Genomic DNA, 17,920 nt, shown 5'->3' with positions numbered 1-17,920 from the left:
AAAACTCCCCACAACAGACTAGGAGGTGTGGTAATAGCCACAGCTAACCAGGGAACACGAAATTTCCAAGTCTGGGTGCAACATCAAGCACAAACACCAGAAACCAGCAGAGGCCTGCGCAGAGAAGCGAGCGGGCCCCTGAGTGACGAACGGGCAAGGTGGGAGAGACAAGCACCAGCCACATTAGTGAAAACGCACCAACCAGGGAAAGCGATGGGTGACATCTGGGGCCCGAACCGCAGTGAAAAGCCAAGTGGTGAGCAGAAATGAACTAGCGGGGGCGGCAGAAGAGGCCTACGGAGAGAAGCGAGCAGACCCCGGAACAACGTACAGCCGAGTTGAGAGAGGCTAGCAGGTGGTCACGCTCGTGCAGACATACTAGCCTAGGAAAGCAGCGAGTGACCCGGGGGCCCGAGCTGGAGTAAACAACCGGTCGGTGCGCAGAAGTAAACTAGTGTGGGAGGCGGCTGGAGAGAACCAAGGCCAACCGGAGGCATTGCGAGGTATCGCAATGCCCGCTCCAGCATACTGCGGGTACTGAACATACTGCAATGCCGCGCAGCCCTCCAGGGCCAGGCACGAAGGTGGGAAACATAGTAGCCGCTGCAGCAAAGTTAAGTCCTGCATCACCCCACATATACTATACCCAGATAGGGTATAAATAACACGGACACACCTGTAGTTCGAACAATTGCAAACAACAGTGGATTTGCCCCATCAGCGCCGGAGAGCAAAGGGAGGGTAATGAGCATTGAAACAGCGCATAGGCAGGATCGGAAAGCCCGGGAGTGGTGCGTGCGCGCGCAGTCTTTAGTTTTCAAGCACTGCACTCGTGCTTGTGGTGCGCCACTGCTCGCTCCCACATGTTGGATGCCGCCACAAGCACTAGTGCAGTGCTTGAAAAGTGAAGACCGGCGGCTAAAGGCCCTCCTAGGGCAACGCATGTGCGCTGCCTAGGCGAGACCTAAAAAAAGGGGCTCAATCAGGACAAAATAAGATTCAACCTCCATCTTTGTGATACTAATGCAATAAAAACTAGAAAGAAAGATAAAGGTCATTGGGGGTTGTAATCAAGGTATCCTTATTTAAATAATACCATCACTGGACTGAGGCATAACAAATGTTTGTATGATGATATGATTTCAAATCAACAAGACAAAGAACAAAAGTGGAATTTGGTGTAGAAACATTATGGGGATTAGGTAAAAAAGTCTAGCTTTGGGTAGGGTCAAGCACACACTCAGAGGTGACATATATTAATCATAATTAAGTTATTTATCTCACATCAAATCAGAGAGGGGCAAGTAATACCCACGATTCTGTAAACTACAACAATATAGAGAAAAATAGTGATGCATGATGCCCTATCACTGCAATGGGTGAACGTGAAATTTCTTGCAGCAGAAAAGACATCACCATGGCTTACCAATTCTGGAGGACCGATTGGGTCAAAAATACTCCCAATACAATTACTAAAGCGAAAGGAAAAAAATAAATGTGTACTTAAATCAGCTCAAAATGTAACAAAGAAACTAGGCCAGAAATGCCCTCAACTGGAAAAAAGCGGCACATACTGCATAGCACATGATTTTTCCAACTAAATAAAGCAGCTGCAGGGCACGAAATAGCATGCACGCGGAGGCTATGGATGCAAAGCCATCCCAAAAATCGTAATTTAAAGCTTAGAAAACTGAATCAAAATCATATGTGCACATGAACATGCAAAAGCCAAACAGGAAAACATATAGATTCAGAGCAGCCATTGGCCCGTGCTACATAAGGGCACTGAAGTCCAATGTAGTCCATAGTCAAAAAAGAATATTTAGAAGGGGATAAAATGCAACAATTCTAATTATACCCTAAAAGACAAGGTAGTAGAAAACAATGCAGAAAATTACTTATTAGAATAATGATACTTTTCGTAATCAAGACAACACTGATTGATAATACTTCAATTTCATACTTTATTTCGGTCATTGACCCTAAAAGTAACAGTACATCAATACAAATACACCTTCGATTAAAAAAGGAAAAACAATTCATAAAGAATTAATATATATGGACTCGGCGGGCGCCCATGCTGGTTGCGGCTGGTGGCAGCGGGAATCACACAGGAGTCGCGTTGGCCCCCTGCTGCTGTAGACTCTGCATGGTGCTCCTGTTCAGCGGACTACCTGGATGACAGTGGGTAAGCCCGCGTTTGTATTTCTACAGCCTGCAGCGCACCTAGTTCCATATTAAGGGTGCATCTGATGCCGGTGGCCCTGCTGATGGATGCTCTCTCTCCACGTCTTGCTGGCCACAGCGCATCCCCCTCCCCCGCTAGTACATTACATCAAGACACGACTTGGGGGTGCTCGATGAGCCTGTGATCACTGTGGGCCTACTTGCGCTCCTGAGATGAATGGTTGTGGGCCGGCCCCTCTCACGGTGAAATCCCGGCTGCGGTCGGATCTTGGCAGAACCGCGGGAGAGGCATGGTAGCCTTGCTACATACAGGCCAGAAGACCTCGTTGGGGGCCCTGCTTGAAGTCTGCGTGGTGGTGCATTGGGGAGCATGCTTTCATCCTCACGGACTATTACCAGATTTGGCAAGTGTGAGCCGAATAGATTACATGGCACCACGGCTGTTGTGACACATTCCCTTGTGACTCTAATCCAAGGCCATGGGCAAGGGGGACCCGAAGCAGCGGAAACTCACCTTTGAAAAGACTGATGGTGGTGTGGATTCGACACACGCTACGACGGCGGAAGGTGGCTATCAGACTACTGCCCCACCTCAGACCAACGTGCAGGCAAATAAAGCGCTCTTGGCAGAACTTATGGCGTCTTTCCGTGCATTAGTCTCTCGCTTCGACACCCCCAACAAATGCCTTGACAGAATGGGGGCACGATTGGACTAGCACGACAAAAGACTGGACACTGCGGAGGGTAGGATCTATGACTTGGAAGATCGCGCAGCCCAAGCAACGAAAACGGTTAGAGAGGATGGAAGGTCTACTAAAGAATGTTGCCATGAAGAACGAAGACCTTGAAGCCAGGGGACGACGCAACAACGTTCGAATCATAGGCGTGCCAGAGTCTACAAACACGAGTCGGTTGGATGAGTTTGTTGAAGGCCTACTAGTTGGCTTATTTGGAAGGGAGTCCTTCACTGCCACTTTTGTGGTGGAAAGGGCGCATAGAACCCTTGGTCCCCGACCCAAACCAACACAGGATTTCCACCTCACCCCATCTTGGCATGACTTCTGAACTTTAAAGACAGGGACACTGCATTGTAGATGGCACGAGAACCCAGATCGCTGGACTGGCAGGGTTCTTCCATTTCTTTGTATCCGGACTTTGCATCGTTGGTCCAGGAGGCCTGCCGTAAATTTGCAACGGTTAAATCCATGTTACGCAAGGCCGGTCTCAAATATGGCATGCTGTACCCAGCTCGACTGAGAGTTGACATCAATGTCAGGTCCAAGATTTTTTTAAATTTCAGCTGAGGCCCAAGATTTTCTTAGACTCCGCTCCAACGCTGAGAAATTCGCCCATGCCAGATCGATCTCCCTCGATGCCGAACTCTGGCTCCAGTATGGAATTGTTTTCAGCGAGTTGAAGGACTTTTCCACGGCGTAAATTGATAAGTATCAAAGTACATTTGTTTTTATGTTTTCTTTTCAGATTTTCCTATCCATGATGGTTCAAATTGTGAGCTCTGGCCCTATTGTACTCTATTTACAACACATGCTTTAAGGTTTCTGGGGAAAAGGCGCATGCCTAGCCCCAACGACTGCTTACACTCACTATTCAGCTCCCCACGACACTTGGACACGACTGGACTTTTTGCTTGTATCCCATACCATGGCTCCTTGGTTTTGCACTATGACCCATCAGCCTAGAACGTACTCCGATCACTCACCGGTCAGTATGCATATCCGGGTTCCCAGGCCAGAGGGTATTCAACGGCAGTGGAGGTTCCCGGGTCAAGCCTTAAACGACGCGGTATTCTCGGCTGAAATTCGAGAGTCCATAGTGGCTTATTTTGATCTCAATGTGGGCTCTGTCAGCATGTGGGCAACTGTTCGGGAGGCATTTAAGGCGTACATAAGGAGGGAATGTATTGCGAAACACTCCGAGATACTAAAATCATTGAGGGGCACACTTGCTCGCTTGGAGGACCATCTGAAAGCATTGGATGCAGACCAACTAAAGCACTAAGACCAGACCACGCAGGCCAATTGCCTGTTGCTGCTGGCAGAATTCAGGGAGGCGGCGGATAGCGAAGCAAACTTCCTGGGGAAGTATGTCACTGTCAGGCAGTACGGAGAGGGGGACAGGCTGGGACGCACACTAGCGCAGTTGTTGCGACCTTGTGTGGGGAAGACTTCCATTGCATCTCTTCGTTCTACTGACGGACAGATTCACGCAGACACAGCTGAGATTAGGGATGAGTTTTGGCGATATTACACAATGTGCGCACAGCGAGATGAGGACGATTGCAGGGCCTATTTAGATGAGATCGCTATGGTATGGCTTGAGGAGGTAAATGTCAGCGCCATAGACGCCTTAAATGGCACAACAGCGACTGGATGGCTATATATATATATATATATATATATATATATATATATATATATATATATATATATATATATATATATATATATATATATATATATATATATATATATATATATATATATATATATATATATATATATATATATACACACACATATATATATATATATATATATATATATATACACATATATAAAGTCCAAAGTTTCTTGCTGAATGTGCGTTGCACCTGAACATGAGGGCATGCCGGTGGCCAGTGTCAGCAATACTGGCTTCACATAAAGTCCAATGCTCACTCGTACCTACAAATGAGCCCGACATATGCTGGGGTTTACAACAGGATTTATTCCACACTTGACAGCACGGGTTATGCCTTCAAACTGGAAACGTTTTGGCAGACGCGTTTCCCTATTACAGAAGAGAACTTGGTGTTGCAGGTACTTAAATCCCATTCCATGGTGAAGTTTGGCGACCTGTTCCCGGGTGGGCATACATTTGACAATGCTAGTAGGGTGATGAGACTGACCTTTAAGGACCGGTTTATTTTTACTACTGTACGCAGGGTGCTGCATGCTAAAATACCGGAATACCTGCTTGAGCAGCAATCCTTCGGACCTCTGTCCCTTGTTATAGCAAACACCGATGTGGCTGGATTGATATCGAAATTATACAGGGCTATCATGACTCTGATTCCATGCCACGATACTAAGATTCGGGCTGCTTGGGAGTTGGACTTAGGGCATCCTATCCTCGATGACCAATGGGCCTTCTGCTCTGCACAAACTAGGGGAATCTCCCTCAATAGCAGGCATAAATTGATACACTTTAAATACTTATGGAGGGCATACATGACCCCTGCCAAACTCCATTGATCCTTCCCGGCCTCACAACTGTAGGAAATGTAACAGCCCTTATGCTGACTTCCCCCATTTGGCATGGACCTGCCCCAAGATAGTGGAGTTTTGGGTATCCGTCTTTGAAACACCATCGTGAATGACACAGATGGAAATAGCCCTCTTCCCGGAGGTTGGGGACGCGTCTAGAACATGCCCAAGATATTACGGAAATGTATTGCTATTGCGCTGCTTTTAACTAAACGCAAGATAGCACTTCGATGGGGCAGTAAACTAATTCCTACTAAGAATGCGTGGCTTGCCAGTCTCACTTTTTGCAACACAAATTGCGAACTATGTGCCACACTACTTCCACCCAAGTCCCGACCAAAAGATATCTGGGGCCCACTCAAGACGTATTTACAGAACTTGGACCATAGGGCCCCTACCCGAACTCCCGATGGCATAGTTCCGACAGGCGTGGGTTGAATAGACTGCATGGATGTTTGCACGGTTACCATTGCATAATGTTCATTAGGTGGTGGGAGATTTGCTTGCTACTGGATGATGTGTCTAGAACAAAGATTAACATGTGATGGTCATATATTGAAACTTTGTATTTTTCTCCGTTTTATTTCTGTGTACAAATATATATGATAGTGTCATATGAGTAGAACTGTTAACGTATTTCAGCAGGAACAACTGTTACGACAACATTGACTGTATATGTCGGAATAATGATAAATAAAAAAAAAGGATTGGTAAGGGAGTCTGGAGCAGGGATGGTGAGAATTTTACGCTGAATAGGTCAGATACGCTCAAGAGGAAACTATGACAGGAGACGTGTCTGCTCTGCAGATCCTCGTGGCTATCTTATACTGGCGGACACCTATGTAGCGACATAAGGGAACTATCCAGTGTTTCCACTGTTTGCAGTAGATGGGCCAAAAGAACAATAGATGATCAGACGTTTCTTCACCACAACCACTTGCAGGACACAATTTACTGCCTCTTTGGTCACCTTTCCATTTAGCTGTAAATACAGCAGAAGGAAGTGAACCGAACCTAAATCTTACATAAAGAGCTTTAGTGAATGGAGGGTCTATCTCATCTATATAATTCTCAAACACGGGAAGGGGCTTAAACTTAAGGAAGTTTATGATCAAGTGCTCCATGCGTTTCGGATTTCATCATTTAGCCTCCTCATACTCCCAATAGGCATGCTTTTGCTTTTTTATGGCATTGGAAGTTACAGTGCTTGGACCACGCCAATACTCTTGCACACCCCTAGCAAAAAAAAAACTGGTTTACGTAAGTCAACCACTCAATTTTCATCCCACACTGAGACCTATTCAAAGCATTGCTTAGACCCATCCCTATACTGCACCAATGTAGAGGTAGACCATACTTGACACCAATAGAGAATTGGTATCAAGCGGATTACAGAAGCAATAGACCGTATTCCTAGATCTTGTTGGAAGACTTATGGAGAACTTTGGGGTAGTTTGAGGCCTGCTCTCAGGAATTTGTTCTCGGCTATTTCCAAGCTGTTTAGACTGCCATGGCCTCAAAGTTCTGCTCCATATGTAGCAGCAGCCACAGCTTCGGCCCTCCAGACTTCAAGGTGAGGGGAAAGTGGATGTGAGTTGGTCTTGCTTGCAATTTTTAGAGTAGCAGCTGCCCTATGTTTCAAAATAAGAGTGCTTTTTGCATCTTGGTTGGCCCACGTATTTGTGCTGGAGTGGCGAATGTTGACAATACATAATCAATGAGCATTCGCCACTTGGGGAAGTGCTGTGCAATCTTCCCCATCCTTCATATTCATTTAGTCCTTAAGCAATGGAGTCCATAATGTCTATCCATTTGCATTCTAGTATGTTATAGATGGCAGATCCGTCTCCACCACGTGCATTGGAAACAACCTTCTCGACCACTTGCCACCATTTATTATTAAGTGTGCTGTTGGTTTTGGAAATGTTCAACCAGCAGTGCTCCTGGTATCCCACGTTATATCTTGCTACAATGTTATATTTGTACTTTTACTTTCTACTTGTTCTGCTCTACGCATACAAGACAACAAACCCCATTTAGAGGATACAATATTTATGGTATTCAATTTATCAAATCTTTAAAGATGTCCTTGGTGGCCATTCGATGGTGTTATTCATTCGTGTACACCACCTGCACCTTCCAAACCCCTCAACAGGGGGACACGCAATCCCTGGCCCGCTCTGCCTGCATTGCTGTAACTCAATCAGCCTTTGGTCTTATATGTTTGGCAAGCACACAACACTCTCACACTGCCTGCTACTCTTCATCGCACTGGTAGCAGTTAGCCCAAGTGACTGGGCTCAGGAAGCTATGAAATCATTAAGTTAGCATGAAGGAATCAGTTTTTCATTCAATGGACCATGTCCTCTGAGTACCATAATGTGAGCGGTTTAGATTTATTAAACATGATTTACTTTACGTGGGACAGACAAACATTAATACCAAATTAAACAAATTAAATTATGTTCTATACAGAGTTTGTTTTTGTCCTGTATAACAATTAAATACTGAATAAATGACATGGTCTATAACACACTTCAGACACACCTTCACAAAACAGGGAATGGTATCCCAATATAAACTCAATCTGGCTGAAACCTAATCTCACCAAATGTGTAGATAAAATGTAAAGGAATATATGGGTTAAAGAAGTATGAGGAAACTCATGCCACCTGCATCATAGAAGAATGCCCTCCATTTGTACATTAACGATATTCCCCAACTGGCCTTTTTAGGGTGGTCATACGAGGATGTCCTTTGTTCCATCTGGCTGGCCGCTGTTACAGAATCTTGTAGGGTACTACGTATCGACTTCCTGTGTAAGCTGCTCCACTGACCCCAGGGGCTAGGTGCACGCTCTATACTTGACCTCAATAAACAAGTTAAAAAAACTTTCTGTAAAAAAGCAAAAGGTATGCTAAGTGGTGGCTGCAAGCACATTATGTTTTGAGCAATTCAGTTCATGCAACAAGTGTTATGCAAATCAAATGAAAGCTGTTATACAACAAGGGCAGAATGGCTCCATCTGCAGAGAAAAGCGGTCTTTACTTTTCTTACCTGATGCTAATCCGGTTAGTGTGACTACCAGCCACCCAGACCATGCATCATAGAATCCTTTTGTTAACTCCCAGGCGGATTCTTTCTTCTTACTGTTAATCTGGAATTAGAAGAATACATTCACGAAATTATAGTCTGCTTTACTTAGAACACTCACCACAGTCAACATTTGAACTCAAAGAACAGTAACCCTACACAAGAGAAGGATCTTGACAGTCAATGAATAATTTATTCTTTGAAAAGATGAATTAGGCACATCATTATATTTCCTAAATGCTAAAAGTCAGACTTGTGTTATTAGTTACCCTCATATTAAACATTAGGTGTACAGAGTATCTAGAAGTATTATTATCCAAAGTGGAAAAACCACTGGGTTTCACTCCAGACCATTTCTACTATTTCATGCATGCACACAATGTCCAAATGAGAAATTAGTAACTTATTTTTCTAAGTATAATAGAACACCTCATTACAAAAAATAAATTGAAAGCAGCTACCCATGCCTTACTCATCTCAAGAATTGCCTGCGCTATTGCCATCCCCGTTGATCTCCTCAGCTACACTCTAGCTCCTCTCAAGGCTATCTGCATCACTCCATTCTTCACTGATTATCTTACAAAGCAAGGATTAGATTTTTTTTAAAAAACTGCCGGGTGTATGCACCAATTCACCAAAACAAACCGCGTTAACCTGTCAGTTTACCATATCAGGGGGTGAGAGCTTCAAGAAGCAAAGTTCATTAAAACGCGAAAACCCTAAGCCCAAATGCAGATCGTCACAGGCTTTGAAGCAAACCTTTGATGGTCAGCCAGAACCATCGGAACACCCTCTTAACAGAACTGAGAAAGTGACCTGACATGCTTATCCTGCATGAAGGGCTTAAAGATCTACTTGTTCAAACTGCACTCGAGATAATCTCCTTGGTGCCATGCACCAGACTACTCAAACCACTCCCTTTGCCCCCTGGTTATGTTCACCTTCCACTTGTATAGTATTTTCAGGCCAGATACAGCACATTGTCTTTCCTTAGTTAAATACATCTGTTTGTTGGGTAAAGAGTACTGAAACAAGTTTTGGGTGCATAAGCTCTGTATAGCACTGTTAAATAATACATTTCCGATTTGCTTCATTTCGTTATGGTTTGGTGAGTTCTCATTATCATATATTAGAGGAAGGATAAGTTACTTACCTGTAATCCTAGTTCTCTTCCAGGTGTATACTCATCAAAGTCATAAGCAGTGAAAAATTCACTTAAAAAACCATAGGTTTCACACGTTATAGTTAGGTGGACAGTTCACTCGTAAAAAACCAATGAAATTTCCCCGTTATAGTTAGGTCAGATAACTAGAACTCGCACGCCCGCAATCCAGTGCTCATGACGTCAAATATTTCATCACTCATGACATGGTCAGTGGCATCACTCATGACATCACTGGAATCATCCTTGTGATAGAGTGGCGGTCCAGTTATAGTTATCTAACGTAACTATAACGGGGGAATTTCATTGGTTTTTTACGAGTGAAATGTCCACCTAACTATAACATGTGTGAAACCTATGGTTTTTTAAGTGAATTTGCAAGGTTTTTTAAATGCTAATTCCTAACTATAACGTGCGTGAAACCTATGGTTTTTTAAGTGAATTTGTACGGTTTTTTAAATGCTAATTTTTGTTTAATTATTTATTTTATTTTCATGGTTTTTCACCGCTCGCGCACCCCGCGATTTAAAAAAAAAAAAAAAAGTTTTTTCACCCTTCGGGGTCCTTTAGGGACCCCCTGACAAAGGCTAGGGGGTCAGGAACTCTCTACCCTGCCCCCTTTTCACGTTCGCCACCTCTCTTTTTCACTCTCGCATCCACAACAAACAAAATGGCGGCCGACACTTCCTGATTTCGACCGATTCGAACGTTGACTGACATGTAACCACCAATCAGAATTACGCTCGCGCACGTTAGGGTGCGCGCACCATGCACGCACGATGCACGGCTGTAGATATGTATGTGCTTTTCAATGCAATTTTCTCAGGAACTACTTAACAGATTAACTCCATATATGCAAAAGGCACTTCCCTGACCTGAGGACTACCTCTCTGCCAAATTTCAAGTAATTCTGTTCAGCCGTTCGGGCTGTACCTTCGACTAAAGGTCCTATGGAAAATGCATGGGGAAAACGCGTTTTGGGACCCCCCTTTTTTCTCGGCCCCCGCTTGACTAATCACCCCGAGACTTTCAGGGTAGGAGCTGAGCGGAGCGCCCCATTAGTTTTGAAAAATTCTCGAGGATTCGTCAACCGGCGCCAAAGTTATTCAAAATAGAATTTTCAGATTTCCTATGGAAACACGGTCCTAACTATAACTATCTACTGGCGACCGCCAGTAGAAAAAAAAAATATATATATATATATATACACACACACACACAAAGTGCCCCAAGACCTGGATCCTACTAAAGGACTTTAATTTGTGGAAACCGTCGACAAGAGCAACACACCCACTCAGGGGAGATCGTAACTCGCTATAGGACTACATGTCCCAGAATCACTTGTGTAAATTAGCATGAATACTTGTGAATAAAAGCACCGGAAATGCTGATTTAGCGAGCCTGTGTTGTTGTTTGTCATCACTGCCCCACTGCCCAGGAAGAAGAGGCGTTAGCCTTGAAACGCGTCGGCAATATAAAGAGTGGCAACAAAAGAGCACCAGGAGTAAGGGCGAGTGTGATGCGAGTACGCCGGATGGTGGGTGAGCTGTCGAGTGCCCTCAAAAAGCTTCTTGGCACTTTGTTTATTCATACTCTGCGTGGCTGCCGGACCACGATGAGGAGCACCATCCCAAGACGAATATGGGAGGCTGTGGGTTGAAACCAATTCAAACCCGCTTTTCAGCACAGCGAGCCGCTTTTAATTTAACTTGCCCCCAAGGCCTGGATCCTACTAAAGGACTTTAATTTGTGGAAACCGTCGACAAGAGCAACACACCCACTCAGGGGAGATCGTAACTCGCTATAGGACTACATGTCCCAGAATCACTTGTGTAAATTAGCATGAATACTTGTGAATAAAAGCACCGGAAATGCTGATTTAGCGAGCCTGTGTTGTTGTTTGTCATCACTGCCCCACTGCCCAGGAAGAAGAGGCGTTAGCCTTGAAAGGCGTCGGCAATATAAAGAGTGGCAACAAAAGAGCACCAGGAGTAAGGGCGAGTGTGATGCAAGTACGCCGGATGGTGGGTGAGCTGTCGAGTGCCCTCAAAAAGCTTCTTGGCACTTTATATATATATATATATATATGCGCGCTCAGTCCCAGTCACATCACAAACTTAGGAAAGCACTCACGGGACACTTCTGCAGTTCTTAGGTCATTTATTGCATAGCGAGCATGGAAAACATGACGCGTTTCGGCTATGCCTTAGTCTGATGTTGTTACGGTATATATATATATATATATATATACCATAACCTACTGGCGGTCTCCAGTAGGTAGTTATAGTTAGACCTATTTTCCATAGGAAATCCGCAACATTCTATTTGGAATAACGTTGGCGCCGGTTGACAAATCCTCGCGAAATTTTCCAAACTTTTGGCCAGCTCCGCTCCGCTCCTACCCTGAAAGTTTTGCGGTGATCCATCAAGCGGGGGTCGAGAAAAAAGGAGGGGGGTCCCAAAACGCGTTTTCACCATGCAATTTCCCATAGGATCTGTTGTCGCAGCTACAACCCGAACCGCTGAACAGAATGACACCAAATTTGGCAAAGAGGTAGTCCTCAGTTGGGACTCGTGCCTTTTGCATATATGGTGTGAATCTGTTCAGTAGTTCCTGAGAAAATTAGGGTAAAAAAGTTAGTGATATCTATGGCCGCGGAAGATCCGCGGACCCTCCACGCACCGTAAGCGCACCCTCCCCGAACCGAGCACGCACCCTCCCCGAACCGAGTGCGCACCCTCCCCGAACCGAGCGCGTGCTGAATGCTAATTGGCTGTCAAGTGTCTTTCTACATTCGAAACCAGGAACTGTTGGCGGCCATTTTCTGCCTCGGTAGAAGCGAGGCTGAAGATGCAAGGGGAATAAGTGTGTAAAACATATAAAGGGGGCAGAGTGGAAATACTCTGACCCTCTAGAGGTGCTTAGAGGGTCCCAAAAGGACCCCCTGGGCCCCCCCCCTTTTTTTTTAAACGGCGAAATGCGCACATGGTGCGCGCATCCTATCGCGTTGGATGCACGGATTCTCTCGCGGTGAGTGCACAGATCCACGGCAACGTTTTTTGAAAAACGACAAGAAATCATTGGTTGTATGACAACTTTCTACACTGAAAGGTAGGGTGAATATTTCTGTTTTTTAAAGGTATGATTGTTATTGGTTAACAAAAACAGATTGTAAGGAACATAATATATGATAAGCTGATATGTTGAAAAGTCAAGCACACTTCCTGTCTTGTGTAGGAACATTGTGTGCTGAACTTGTGACCTGTGAACTGAGTGCAGTGTTCCATGACCTGTTTCTATGGTAACAGGCAGAAGGCAGATTGGGGGAAGGGTTGAAATGTATTTCAGTTGGAAAGGGTTGAAATGTTTAACCAATAGAAATGTGTGTTTGCTTTTGAGTTTATGTGCGAAGGATTGTGATTTTATGTTTACATGTATATGTGTGGAAAAAGAAAGGGAAACTTGTTCATTCTTTGCTTTTGCTGAGAGGTGCACAGTGCAGAGATTCTGTAAAAGAAAATATGGTGAGTGATTGATATACTTCTTAATCTACAAAAGAACTTGAAAGATGTTATTTAATTGTGAGGGGATGTATGTAGACTATTTTGATTTTAATCAGACTAATGTATTTTTCCTGCTAAAGTGTAGGGAGTACTTTTGTTCTCTACAATGTGTGTGCATGTAGAAACCATTCTGTGATAAGCATTTGTGTTTTTCATGTGTTTGTAGACAGATAACTGTGCTGTTTTTATATTTTGGTAGAATTAGAAACCAGTCATTGTTTATGAATTTGTGAAATGAGTTATGTTATGTTTCTATACTAAAATGTAGTACTACTTCTAGATGAAGAAATGTGTTTTGGTATAGTGCAAGTGATAGTGTTGTTTGTCTAGAATCACACAGTGAGTCTGTGTGCATTTGGGAACCACTGTGAGAGAAGTATTTGGTAACATTGTGTATTTGCTGACAGATAAGTGTTGTAAAACATGTTATGTTGTCAAGTTTTAGTAGCATTTGAAGACAGTTATGGCTTATGCTTTCATTATACGAGTCAGGCATTGACAGTAAATTGCAGTTCTGAAATATGTAGATTGTGTGCAGTTCCCTTACCACTTGCAATGTAGTGAATGAGTTTTGGTAAACTCATAGGGATAGTGGTGCTTGTCTAGAATCACACTGTGAGTTAGAGTGTATTTGGGATCAGTGTGAGAGAATCATTTGGTAACATCATGTATTTGTTGACAGATAAGTGTTTTAAAATCTGTCATGTTGTGAAGTTTTAGTAGCATTAGAATCCAGTCTTTGCTTATATGTTGATTAAATGAGTCATGCCTTGACACTGATGTGCTGTACTTCAATATGCAGATTGTGTGCAGTCCCCTTACCCCTTCCAGAGTAGTGAATGAGTTTTGGTAAACTCCTAGGATAGTGTTGCTTGCCTAAAATCACACTTGTGAGTCTGTGTGCATTTGGGTAAGGATTGTGAAAGAAGCATTTGGTAACATCGTGTATTACTGACAGATAACTGTTTTAAAACCTGTCATTTTGTCAAGTTTTTAGTAGTATTAGAAGCCAGTCTTTGCTTATGCGTTGATTAAATTAGTCAGGCATTGACATTAAAGTGTAGTTGTGAAATATGTAGATTGTATGCAGTTCCTTTACCACTTCCACTGTAGTGAATGAGTTTTGGTAAACTCCTAGGGATAGTGTTGTTTGTCTAGAATCACACTATGAGTCTGTGTGCATTTGGGAACCACTGTGAGAGAAGTGTTTGGTAACATTGTGTATTTGCTGACAGATAAGTGTTGTAAAACATGTTATGTTGTCAAGTTTTAGTAGCATTTGAAGACAGTTATGGCTTATGCTTTCATTATACGAGTCAGGCATTGACAGTAAATTGCAGTTCTGAAATATGTAGATTGTGTGCAGTTCCCTTACCACTTGCACTGTAGTGAATGAGTTTTGGTAAACTCATAGGGATAGTGGTGTTTGTGTAGAATCACACTGTGAGTGTGTGTGCATTCGGGAATCACTGTGAGAGAAGGATTGGGTAACATCGTGTATTTTCTGACAGATAAGTCCTTTAAAACGTGTCATGTTGTGAAGTTTTAATAGGATTAGAATCCAGTCTTAGCTTATGCGTTGATTAAATGAGTCATGCTTTGACACTGATGTGGTGTACTTAAATATGTAGATTATGTGCAGTACCATGGACTCTTCCAGAGTAGTGAATGAGTTTTGGTAAACTCCTAGGATAGTGTTGCTTGTCTAAAATCACACTGTGAGTCTGTGTGCATTTGGGTAAGGATTGTGAGAGAAGCATTTGGTAACATCATGTATTTGCGGACATATACCTGTTTTAAAACCGGTCATGTTGTGAAGTTTTAGTAGCATTAGAAGCCAGTCTTTGCTTATGCTTTGATTATATGAGTCAGGCTTTGACATAAAAGTACAGTCCTGAAATATGAAGATTGTGTGCAGTTCGCTTACCACTTCCACTGTAGTGAATGAGTTTTGGTAAAGTCCTAGGGATAGTGGTGCTTGTCTAGAATCACACTGTGAGTCTGTGTGCATTAGAGAACCACTGTGAGAGAGGCATTTGGTAACATTGTGTATTTGCTGACAGATAACTAATTTAAAACCTCTCATGTTGTCAAGTTTTAGTAGCATTAGAAGCTAGTCTTTGCTTATGCATTGATAAAATGAGTCAGGGTTTGACACTAAGGTGCAGTACCATGTACTATTCTGTTCACTGTGGCAGAACTGAAAATTTAAAAGTTTTACCTAAGCACTGTCCTAGAAGTAGTCTGATTATTTAGTCAGTTTCTAAGTACCAAATAGACTGCTTCAAATGTCTATGCAGTATGCATGTAGTGTTCTAACATACTATACACTTGTCTTTTACACCTTCAATTCCCTAGTCAGTATCCATACACTTCCAGGAAATATCCTGTCACTTCCTTTGCAGTCCTCTAGAGACCCATTCAACAGCATGTACTAATCCATTCACTGTGCCAAAACCCATACACTTGTACATTCACCAAGACACTCTCTTTCCAGTACTCTAATGATTCAGTCACTGCCTAAGAATTCATGCAGAGCCAGGTCTTAGCATATGGACTTCTTCAAACCCCTATCCACTATGCATGCAGTCCTCTAAGCACCTACACACTTGTCTTTCACACCTTCAATTCCCCAGTCAGTATCCGTTCACTTCCAGCAAACACCCTGTCACTCCATTTGCACTCCTCTAGTGACCCATTCAGCACCATGTACTAATCCATTCACTGTGCTAAAACCCAAACACTTATAAATTCACCAAGATACTATATTTGCAGTACTCTAATCATTCAGTCAGTGCCTAAGTATTCATACACTGAGCCAGGCCTTAGCACATGGACTGCTTCAAAGCCCTATGCATGCAGTCTTCTAACCACCTAGACACTTGTCTTTCACACTTTCAATTTCCTAGTCAGTATCCATACAGTCCAGCACTTGTGACTGCCTTTGCACTCCTCTAGTGACTCATTCAGTACCAAGTTCTAATCCATTCCCTGTGCAAAAATCCTAGCACTTATAAATTCACCTAGGCACTCTCCTTGCTGTACTCTAATCATTCAGTCAGTACCCAAGTAGTCATGCAGTGAGCCAGGCCTTACCACATGGGCTGCTTTAAATGCCTATGCAGTATTGATGCAGGCCTCTAACCACCTACACAGTTGTCCTTCACAACTTCAATTCTCTAGTTAGTATTCATACTGTACTAGCAAACACCCTGTCACTCACCCTGTGTGTCTCCTTATAGTACTGTAATCATTTAGTCAGTTAGCATGTAGTCTTTTAGTGAGGTAGGCTTTAGGGCATGAACTGCTTCAAAGTAGTATGCACTATGCATGTAGTGTTTTAACGATCGCCACACTTGTGGTTCAGGGCTATAGTTTCTTAGTCAGTTTTTATATAAAATGTGACAGTAATGGAATAGTATAAATTTGAAAGTTATTAATATACATTTATTTGGGATTCTTTTTTACAGATACAGAACAGGAGTGTTTCTCATCTGTTTGCACTCTTCTCGTGCAAGATTGTTTGGATGAAGGGTCCTTAGGTGTTTCATCATACTTGCTGTGCCGCACGAGTATTTTATGTTAGGATCCCCTCGTAACAGAATTCTTTGGTAAATCTTGCGAATGAAAAAGGTGGCATTGGTCTTGGTTTGCCCCTTGGAAAAAATTAAAAATTTCTTCACCACCGATGAAAAACGTTGTGGGCGTGGTGCCTTCTGCAAAAATATTTCCTCAGATTCGGTAAATATTTTAAAGCGGCAACATTTACAGTTTTTGTAAGTTAAACTTATAAAATGTTGTTAGCTGTATACATTTTATATATCTGTGATTTGATTCTTGTGGTATTTTGTTAAGAATACCATGTTGTTTTTTTAACAATCTTTTTGATTTTCCAGGTCTGTCGTTGACATCCGTGGTTCCCACAGGAGTGTTCTGCTTTGTTGTTTTGTATTATTGTTGTTACATTTTGTTTATTAGTTTATTGTTGATATTTATGTTAATAAAAATATAAAGTTTGAAAATAGCTTATCGTTTATATATTTATTATTGCACTGAGGTATTGGCTGCACTTACAGTGTACACACGAAATCTATTAAGAAATCTCATTGTATCTATATTGATTGGGAATAGTGCGTCAGGTGCTGGATCTTGACGAGATACACTGCTCAGTTCGTATATTGTTCTGCATCCGAAAAAAATCACATCACAACTTTCACACTAATTGCAATGCGAAACAAATTCCGGCGATAAGACACGTTAGCACCAGGGATTTTACACCTGCTTTCTGCTGGTGTTAAGCAGGACAACTACCTGCACCATGAAAGGGAACACAGCCAAGAGCCACACCAGAACACCCACAGGTGCCATAGAGTCAATGAGCATGATACAGGGATACCCATGAGGGCCAGAAGACTCATCTCAACAACTCCAGGTCTGCCAATACCCCCCAAACCCATATCTTAGTAAGTGTGTCACTGTGGTCATTGTCTTAGCATGATAGGCACGAGCCCTGCAACATCACAGTGTGCTGTCACCTCAGCGTTGGCAGTGAGCCTGGATGTGTAGCTTACTACGCATCCTCCTGCATGCACAACTGGCGTGTGCTGGTCTGGGGTTCACAGGTCAGTGGAGGGGTGTGCCTATCCGG

At 43.0% G+C, this 17,920-nt stretch overlaps 1 protein-coding gene across 5 annotated transcripts in view; it reads right to left on the bottom strand.

The window, feature by feature from the left end:
- CLCN3 (Cl-/H+ antiporter 3) overlaps positions 1-17,920 on the bottom strand; it is an 846,805-nt gene that overhangs the window by 274,897 nt on the left and 553,988 nt on the right. For all 5 annotated transcript variants that reach the window (XM_085641816.1, XM_085641819.1, XM_085641817.1 and 2 more), the window contains one exon: positions 8,511-8,610. In XM_085641816.1, coding sequence (XP_085497942.1) covers positions 8,511-8,610 — 100 coding nt within the window. The remainder of the gene's footprint in view (positions 1-8,510; positions 8,611-17,920) is intronic.

Source organism: Triturus cristatus, chromosome 2_2 (assembly GCF_964204655.1).
Source record: "Triturus cristatus chromosome 2_2, aTriCri1.1, whole genome shotgun sequence".
Classification (NCBI taxonomy): domain Eukaryota; kingdom Metazoa; phylum Chordata; class Amphibia; order Caudata; family Salamandridae; genus Triturus; species Triturus cristatus.
Note: the sequence above shows the minus strand (reverse complement) of the source record. Positions and strands in the feature narration are given on the sequence as shown.